Source organism: Rhincodon typus, chromosome 7 (genome assembly GCF_021869965.1).
Source record: "Rhincodon typus isolate 14 chromosome 7, sRhiTyp1.1, whole genome shotgun sequence".
Lineage (NCBI taxonomy): Eukaryota > Metazoa > Chordata > Chondrichthyes > Orectolobiformes > Rhincodontidae > Rhincodon > Rhincodon typus.
Window position 1 is genome coordinate 60233543 of NC_063338.1, and position 9688 is coordinate 60243230.

General features: G+C 44.1%; 1 protein-coding gene across 1 annotated transcript in view; it reads right to left on the bottom strand.

Annotated features, from left to right (window-relative positions):
• The window catches only part of lrp2a (low density lipoprotein receptor-related protein 2a), a 286554-nt gene that overhangs the window by 45030 nt on the left and 231836 nt on the right, over positions 1–9688 (bottom strand). Inside the window, exon 63 of the mRNA XM_048599223.1 lies at positions 7077–7205. Coding sequence (XP_048455180.1) covers positions 7077–7205 — 129 coding nt within the window. The remainder of the gene's footprint in view (positions 1–7076; positions 7206–9688) is intronic.

Sequence of the window (9688 nt, forward strand, 5' to 3'; positions counted from 1 at the left end):
GGATTTTATATGTTTCTCTGAGATACCCCCTCATTCTTCCAAATTCCAGCGATTACAAGCCCAATCGATCCAGTCTTTCTTCATAGGTCAGTCCTGCCATTCCCGGTCTGGGGAACCTTTGCTGGACTCCCTCAATAGCAAGAATGTCCTCCCTCAGACTAGGAAACTAAAACTGCCACATTACTCAAGGTGTGGCCTCACCAAGGCCCTGTATAACTGCAGCAAGAAATTCTTACTCCGATACTGAAATTGTCTTACTGTGAAGGCCAGCATGCCATTAACTTTCCTCACCGATCATGATGGCAGCCTTTCCGCAGCAATGAGAAGTGTAATTGGAGTCCATGGATGGGAAGTTGGCTTCCGTGATGGTCTGGGCTGTGCACACCATCTTCTGTAGTTTCTTATGGTCCTGAGCAGAGCAGTTGCCATACCAGGCTGTTATGTACCAGGATTGAATGCTTTCTGTGGTGCATCTTAAAAGTTGGTGAGGGTCCTAATAGACATGCTGAATTTCCTAAGCTGCCTGAGGAAGAAGAGGCATCGCTGTGCCTTCTAAACCATTGCATCCACGTGGGAAGTCCAGGACAAGTTGCTGGTTAGCGTCACTCCTAGAAACTTGACGTTCTCCACCCTCTCAACCTCAGCTCCATTGATGTAGATGGGAGTGCGTCTTCCTCCTTTCTTTCTGTAATCAATGATCAGTACTTTTGTTTTACCGACATTGAGACACCATGTCACCAAGGCCTCTATCGCCTTTCTGTATTCTGACTCAGCATTGTTTCATATCCGTCCTACCACAGCGGTGTCATCAGCAAACTTGTAGATGGCATTCATTTGGAATTTGGCTCCACAGTTGTGGGTGTACAAGGACAACAGTAGGGGGCTGAAAAGGCATCCTTGGGGGGCACCAGTGTTGAGTGCTATCGTGGAGGAGGTGCTGTTGTCTACTGATTGTCTACTATTCACTGATTGCAGTCTGTGGGTCAAGAAGATGAGGATCCAGTTACAGAGGGCAGAGTCGAGACCTAGGTCTTGGAGTTTTGAGATCAGTCAGGAGGGAATAATGGTGTTGAAGACTGTAGTCGATGAGCAGGAGTCTGATGTATGTGTCCTTGTGGTCCAAATGTTCCAGGGATGAGTGTAGGGCTAGGGAAATGGTGTCCGCTGTGGACTTGTTTCATCAGTAGGCAAATTGCAGGGGATCGAGGTGGGCTGGGATACTGATGTGGGCCATGACCAGACTCTCAAATACTTCATGATTATGGAGGTCAGAGCCGCTGGGCGGTAGTCATTAAGGCATGTTGCATGTGTTTTTTTTTAAGTACTGGGATGATGGTGGTCTTGAAGCAGGTGGGGACTAGCTTGTAGGAGAGAAAGGCTGAAGATGTCAGTGAATACCTCACCAGCACAGGATCTAAGTCCATGGTCATGGACTCTGTCTGGGCCCATCATTTTCCTTAGGTTGACTCTCAGGAAGACCAACCTGATGTCTGCAGTGGTAACGGAGGGAACAGGTATGCCTGGGGCTGTCAGGGCAGGTGACACCGCGCTGCTGGCATTCTGCTAGAACTGAGCATAGACAGCTTTGAGCACAACAGGGAGAGCTGTGTTTTTGTCCACTATCTTATTCTGGTTAATTTTGTGTTCTGTTATGTTGTGTAGGCCTTGCAACAGACAGCAGGTGACCTATTGGTTGGTTTGGGCCTCTAACTTTGTCCGGTACTGTCCCTTGGTGTTTCTGCCGGCTTTGCAGAAGTTTTATCTGGATTTCCTGTTTAGGTCTGCATTGTCCGACTTGAATGCGGCATGCTTGGACTTTAGTAGGCAATGGATTTCCTGGTTCATCCAAGATTTCCACTTGGGGAACACCTGGATTGATTTCTTTGGCATGCAGTCCTCCAAACACTTGCTAATGCAGTCTGTGATGGTGGTGGCGTACTTGTATAGGTTGTCCGCTGAGTTCTTGAATATGGTCCAGCCCACCGATTCCAAGCAGCTCCAGAGAAACTCTTCTGCTGCCTCAGGCCAGTATTGTACTACTTTCTGGGAAGGCTCCTCCCATTTCAGCTTCTGCTTGTAAGCTGGGTGGAGGAACACAACGTTGTGATCTGATTTTCTGAAACGTGGATGAAGGATGGAGCAGTAGGCATCTTTGGTGGTTGTGTAGCAGTTGTTCAGGATGTTCAGTCCTCTGGCGGGGCAGGAGATATGTTGGTGGTACTTTGGCAGTGCCCTCTTGAGGTTGGCTTGGATGAAGTCGCCAGCTACAATGAATAAAGCCTCAGGGAATTTTGTCTCCAGAGTGCTTGTGGTGGTTTAAGTTTCATCCAGGGCACTCTTCACTTCCGCCTTGGGCGGTGTGTAGACTGCTCTCAGGATGGGGGAGGTGAACTCGTGCAGCATATAGTAGGGACAGCATTTTACTGTAAGGTATTCTGGGCCCAGGGAGCAGTGGCTTGCCGGGGTCATCACATCTCAGCACCAGGAGATGTTAATCAGGAAGCATAACCCACCTCCCTTTGCCTTACCCGAGGACACCATGTGGTCCATGTGATGTATGGAGAACCCCTCAGCTTGCAAGGCACAGTCAGGTATAACAGGAATGGGCCACGTTTCCGTAAAACAGAGCACACAGCAGTCTCTCAGTTTCCTGTCTGACAAGATGAATCCTGTAGTTTCCCACAGTGGCAGGAAGACAGTTAAACTGTTGCAGACATACATGCTGTCTGTTGAGGAGGGAAGTTTTTCCTGATGAAATATTGACAGAGAATTGTGAAAATCCAGTACTAGCAGGTTCATGTGTATTGCTGATACTGAAACATGAAGACAAATTTATATTGGTGGTGCCAGTGGATGGGCGGACCAAAATCCATTACTAATGTCTGGCACAGTGATATCCTTTACCTGTGCGGCCTGCCCTAACATGGTTTTGGGGCTAGTCCCTACTGTCAGTGCTGAAATTGGTGTGGTTTTATTTATTTCCCTGTAATCAATGGTGTGCCACCAAAAGCCGTCCAGTTTCTTTACTGGCCATTTCGACAAGTTATTGGTGGACGTTTCTGGCATAGGACTCCTTGCTTTAACAAACTGTTAATAACCACCTCACGTCTGCCTGCTTGAGGAAAATGTAATGTCTTTGTGACTTCTGGTCTGGTCTGTCTATCACTACCTCACCCTCTATGCAAGAGCAGTCATTTTTGTTACTGGTGAACGTGCTCTTGTGCTCCGTGAGAACCGCCTGTGCTGTTGTGTCCTCAGTTATTTCAGTGGGTCTAATCCACAATTCCCCACGGTACAAATTCTTTGTGTGTATGTGCTTGTTGTGATCTCTGCTGAGGCCTCATCGAGCTCAGACAAAAGATAAATTCCTCATAAGATCCAAGCTGAAACTATGCTCGGCCTCCCATATCCAGATTCATCAACACTGCTGAGTGACGGCAGACTATGTTTCCCAGTTTAAATTCTACAAGTTCTGTCTCTGCCCCCTCCTGTAGGTGTCCAGTGAATCTGCTCAGAATTTTCTTACGAGTGCATCATGTGTTATCAAAATCTTGGGATGTGTTAAGTGTTGTTCTGGGCCCCACTGTATTCTATAAAAAGTCAACACTGGGTGGTCTTCTAACTCTACCAAGGGCCATCCTCCGCTATCCCATCCTGATGCTTTACACCCACTGAGGAGAGGTACGGCTCTGTCACACTTTCGGGAGTGTATCCCAATGGGGATATAAGGAGTTAGGCAGTGAGATTTCCTCCACTAAATTTGGTTGCGTAATCTCTCTCACCAACTTAACTGTTGTTTCTCTCTGTGATCATTTCAGAATATGGACCAGAGTCTTCAGTCTGACTCCTATGACAGTGCTAACTGCCTGGGTACCCTGCAGTCCCTTACAAAGTGACCCGTGCGCCCAAAATTGTAGCATTTCCCTTGAGATGGTGACTGCTGCCTTGGACCTTCCAGCCGCTGATTCCCATCACTCACTGCAGGGTGGCTGTACAGAGGTGGATGGCTGTGATAATAACTCCCCCTTCTTTCCTCTGTATATGACTGACATTTGGGCTTTTACCCAGTGCATTTCTCCCTTAGCTGATTCAGTGTGTTCTCGACCATGAATCATTCTCCCAAGCTTGGGCCATCCCAAATATCACCCAGTGTTCTGTGTGAGTGTTTTCTGTGGGATCGAAATTTTCACAGGCTTCCCTCACTGCCTCAGTGGTGCACAAGGCAAGAGTTTAGGTTCAATTTACCCTGTTTTACAGTGTCAGCGCAGTCTGATTGAGGTTACCAAAGACTCCTGTGAAGTGTGTCCACAGGCACCTGGCAAATGCAGTTGGGTCCTCTCTCTTTCACTGCCTATACTTATTTAATCCCTCCACCCAGTCTCACTATCGTATCCTACAGCAGCGAGGATTATCATTTTCATGGCCTGCAGCTCCCTTCCTCCCACATTAAGGATTGGGTAAGGCAGAATGGATCACAGGGCTCAGGCTAATTAACATTAACTTTACCTCCTCAACATCATCGAGCTCATGGAGAAACCCTTGTTGCTGGATGCTAGTGAAAAACTTACAGGGGTCAGCTACGGACTCAAATACAGGAATCTTTCTTGCTATCTCTGCCAATTGCACCACTGTAAACGAGTTGTATAAGTAACAGGATCTGCCTATCCTGATGGAGTTTTGGTCAGTGGGTTCGTCAGGGCAGGATAAGATCCTGGGAGCACGAATGGATCTACTTCCTCCGGAAAGGGAGGTGGAGGTTCCCAATTTTCACTGCTCCTGATGTATCATCCATTTTTTTCCCAGTATGTCCCATAATCACCATCCCCATGTAATTCCATTGTCGCAAATCATTCCCTTTTGCTAAGAAAGTTGGAACTTTAATTTTTCAATCTCGCACTTGCATATCAAATAGTCTTCAGCAAGGTACAGGATTCTGAGCGCCTTTTTGCATTTCTCAGTCGACTTGTCCTCAGCTGTTTGGGCTGCATTCTGATCTGTGATGGCGCGCTATGCCTCCTGGTACACTCTAATGCACTGGGCCTGAAACTGTCCCAAGTGTACCTCTTCACCTGGTTTCTCTGCTCTGCTGCTCTGGCTCTTACTTTCTCCAGTTCCTTCTTCACTTCCTCCAGCTCCTTACTTAGCTTCAACATTTCTCATTCTCTATCTCTCAGCCACTCCATGCAACTGGCTATTGCTATAGCTTTGCTATAGTGTGCTTCCCTTCAGCTTTCCACACCACCTCCCAGCATTTCAGTCCCAGAGATCCTGGACTCAATATTGCTCACTCGGGCCACTTCTTTTTTTTTTTTAAGTACTTTGTTAATATTTCCAGTCTGGGCACTATGCCATTTCTCTTAATTGTTCCTTTGAATCTACTACTACTCTCTCTCATGGGTCCCTGATCCTAGATTAGCTGCGTTATGATTTTTGACTCTGGACCCCTGACACTTTTCACAATCTCTTACCCCATAGATCCCTGATCCTACTGTAGCTCCTCTGTACCCTCATGGATCCCACACCTCAATAGCTGGCTTCTCGATACCTTGTGGGCCCTGTAACTCTGTATTCAGTTTCCTTGCCTCTTTTTCCTGTGGGTCTCTGATCCTGTACTAGCCTGTGCTAGATTTATTTTTCTGTGGGTCTAAGACCCTGTGCTAACTTACATTGTTTGTCCTCCTCATGTGATAAGCAGTTGGTTTATGGCCACATCACTGGTTGGCAACCTTCACCCTCTTTCACTTACTTGAATCCTGGCCATCATGTGAGGCAGCTGCACTCTTAATTCAGGCTCACACTGGATGTCTGAGATATCAAGGTTGGTAGAGTTCAACTTTGGAGCTTATACAAGCAGCTATCTTTAAAGGCTACCTAGGAGTGTCAATGTTGTCTGTGCTTTGGACAGTTCAATCAGTTTATGTATTAAAAACACTTTATCCAAGTGCTCTTGTTGGCGAGTCAGACAAAGGGACAGAGAATTTGGCTACTGGTTCAAAATAATCATCTATTAACAAAATATTCCTTATAAAGAGCACCACATCAGCATTTCCCAAATTCCCACAATAATCCATGTGTTTGACTGGGTCAGTGGAATCTTCTTCCTCTCTACCATAGGATTCACTCTCTTCCACGAAGGTGGGTCTTGCAAATCAGGATGGATCTTCTCCTGTGTCTTCTTGGGTTGCCACTAGGTCTTACGCTCGGAGTCTTGCAGTGAGTCTTCACCAATAGGGTGGCCTGCAGGTGAGTGTTTTTATCCACTCTGCCCCAGACTTTCCTGAGTATTCTGTGGCCTTTGGCCAATAGGATCATGAGCAGGGTTCAAAGCATCCAATAGGGTCACTCAACACCCTTTAATGTTGCCATGTCAGGGAGTTGTAAAGTGCATGTCCTCAGGCACCAGTTGGAAGTCAACGTGCCTGGAAGTCTGAGATAACAAGGTGTAGAGCTGGATGAACACAGCAGGCCAAGCAGCAGAGGAGCAGGAAAGCTGACGTTTCAGGCCTAGACCTTTCCTGGAAGTCTAATTGAATCTTCTCCAATACACAACCCTCAGGCTGGTTGAAACTGGTGTCCCCTGAACCTTTGTGAGCTCTTTGGCCTTGGTTTCCACTGTTCTCTGTAGAATAATCGTGGTAATGTTTCCTTTCTAGGCCTACTGCAGTGTTCCAGCAAAACTCAACACAAGCTGGAGTATCAGTAGTTCATTTCCATCTTGACATTTTACAGCTTTCAGAATTCAATGTTGAATTTGACAACTTCAGCCCGGGAACACTTTCCTCTATTTTGATTACAGCCTTTCTCCAGTGTCAAACCATTCGGCCCACCCATACCCCATCCCATAGCTTATTTGCAGAGGTGATTCTCAGGCCCCCTTCCATTTTAAAGAAAAGTCATGTCGAAGTTTGTACAGAACAAATGGGCAAAGATTAAATTCATCATTTCCATGGACAATATTTGTTCAGAAAGAAATAGCTTTTTTAAATAAAAACAAATTACTGATGTCACAAGGAATATTTATCTAAATTATATACGCAATCTCACTGAAGAACTGATGGTTTTAACAATTTACTTACCCAAGTTTAGGATTTACAGAAATAGCAGCTGGCTGGTCAAGTTGAGAGGAAATCAACCATTTCCTGTACCTTCCATCTAGTTTTGCCACTTCAATTCTGTTTGTGCTGGCATCAGTCCAATAAATATGCCTAAATAAATGAAATTGACATTACCAAACATCTCAATATTCTGCCCAGAGCAGTTAGACTGGAGTCTGTTGAAAATGTTCTCACATCTTTTCAACTGTTAGCAATATACTATATTAAAAACATTAAGAACACTTAGTACATCAAAAAGAATTTATTCTGCTCATAAATTCCACTTAAATGAGACAAGTTAGCAGAACTAGACATGTGGTCATTGTAGCCCAATGATCTAGTAACTTTACTCTGCTTTTTTGTCGCAAGATGTACCAAAATCCGTCTTCAGTGTTTTCCAACTGACAACTGGAATAAACTGTAGACATACAGTATACAGAAGTCAAGAGGTATTTCTTCTAAGTATTCTAAATCTGGCAAGGTAGAAGGGAATGACTGTTCCACAGAGGATAAATTTCATACATTAATAATGAAAAAGAAAATGCCGAAGATGGTCAGCTTTGTTCATTTCTATCAATAACAAGTTTAAACATAGTATCTGTGCACGATAATTTATGGGTGTTTTAATTCAATTAAGATATGTGCGGGAGAAATAACTGTGTAAACAGAACACAGGCCCATAATATGAATAAAATCTCTTACTGAAGATTATGTTTCCTGTTCTAAGGTAGATTAAACTCCCAACAATAGAAATAAAGAAACAAAATCAAGGGGATTGATGATGGCCTGCAGTATTCACTTAAGACACAGAAGAGGGGAATCACTTAGCATAAAGAAGTTTCCTTGTGTAACATCAGCGAATAATATGAGAGTGTCAGCTGACATATGAAGCACCTTACGCTCAGAAACAGAAATTGCTGGAAGAACTCAGGCAGTCTGGCACCATTTGTGGAGAAAAAGCAGAGGTAACATTTTGGGTCCAGTGACCCTTTTTCAGAACTACAGCAATTTCTGTTCTTGTTTCTGATTTCCTGGATCTGCACAACTTTGGGTTTTTTTTTGACAGTGTATATGCTGTTTCTTACATTTCCTATGCACTCACACAGGAAAAATTGTACACCATTGGACTAGGAGGGAAAGAGTTGAATGTATTCAGTCAAACCTATATTCTCAACCGGATGAGACAGCAAGTTCAATGGTCCCAACTTTCCTTAGGCCTCTCTCAGACTTGTGTGTTACCTCTGGGGAGATTGTGACAGAACTCACCATAATTGGAAGTAAACAGATTGTATTATACCCCTGCTAATGTGGGGCATGGGAGGGTACAATTGGGGAAGGGGGTAAATATAAATGTAGGACAACAAATACGAATTGATTTTGGAAAAGTAAGGGGCCTGAATTCCTAGAAGCAAAAACCAAACAAAAATTCACAACGCAAATTGGATCAGTATGTATACTCAGAAATGGAGCTCCAGCACTACCAGCATGTTTATTTCCAAATAATCTGCTACATTACCTGGTTTGAGCTCCATTTGAATTCAAATTTGATTAGCTGTTAATACTTTGTGTGTAACTGGGCCAAGCAATGAATACTGCCTCGTCATTGGTATTGCAGGCCAAAAACATTTTTAGAAAGAAGGGGAAAATAGCGGACAAAGTGTGTGGTAAAATTGTATATATTCTAAATTTATGTTAGACTTGAGGTATATTCAGTCATCAAATACTTCACTCCAGTTTAAGTAGTTACTGGTTTGTGTAAATGAGCAATTAAGGAATTCAGTTGTTGTTAACTGTTAAACTAATGGATGCTGGAAATAACAGCTACAGGGTGGCATAAAATCCAGTGTAATGTTTCATCTGCAGGCTAGTTTCTAAGTGCAACCTTTGAAGTACTGAGTTTTACCGTTGCTAGTTTGATTTATGACCTGTGAATTTTGTTTCTCCTCACCACAATGGAAAGACAGATGCAACAATTGACCATGGTCTTTTAACCATGGACTAAGTCCAGGAAAACAAGGTGTACAATCCATGCCTCATAACTATTCAGTGTTCCTGCTGGAAAATGGAAGTAAAAATGACATTAACGTAAGATGTTACTATATTAGAATGTGGTAGACCAGGGGTTGGCAATGCACAAACTCTAATATCTCATTCACAACACTCAATCTATTGTGAGATCTGGTAGTTCCTTGGACAACCTCTGATATCTTATAGTGCAATATGTTCTCAATTGCCTCTTGATTTTTGACCACATGCAATTCAGAAACTTGGTTAGAACACGGATCCTCATGGTGTAACATCTTGGACACTAGTGGGCAGCTACATTTTGCTTAAAGTTTCATGCGAAATGGATATGCTGGCTTTGCCAGCATTTGTTGCCCATCCCTAAATGGATATGCTGGCTATGCCAGCATTTGTTGCCCATCCCTAAATGCCCTTGAGAAGGTGGTTGTAGTGGCCCACTTTCTTGAACTGCTGCTGTCTACGTGGTGCAGGTACACCCACATTGGTTTTAAGGAAGCAGCTCAGTTATTTTCACCTGAGTGACTACAAAGTCCATAGAAACATGAGATCAGGACGTTTGAGTACACTGC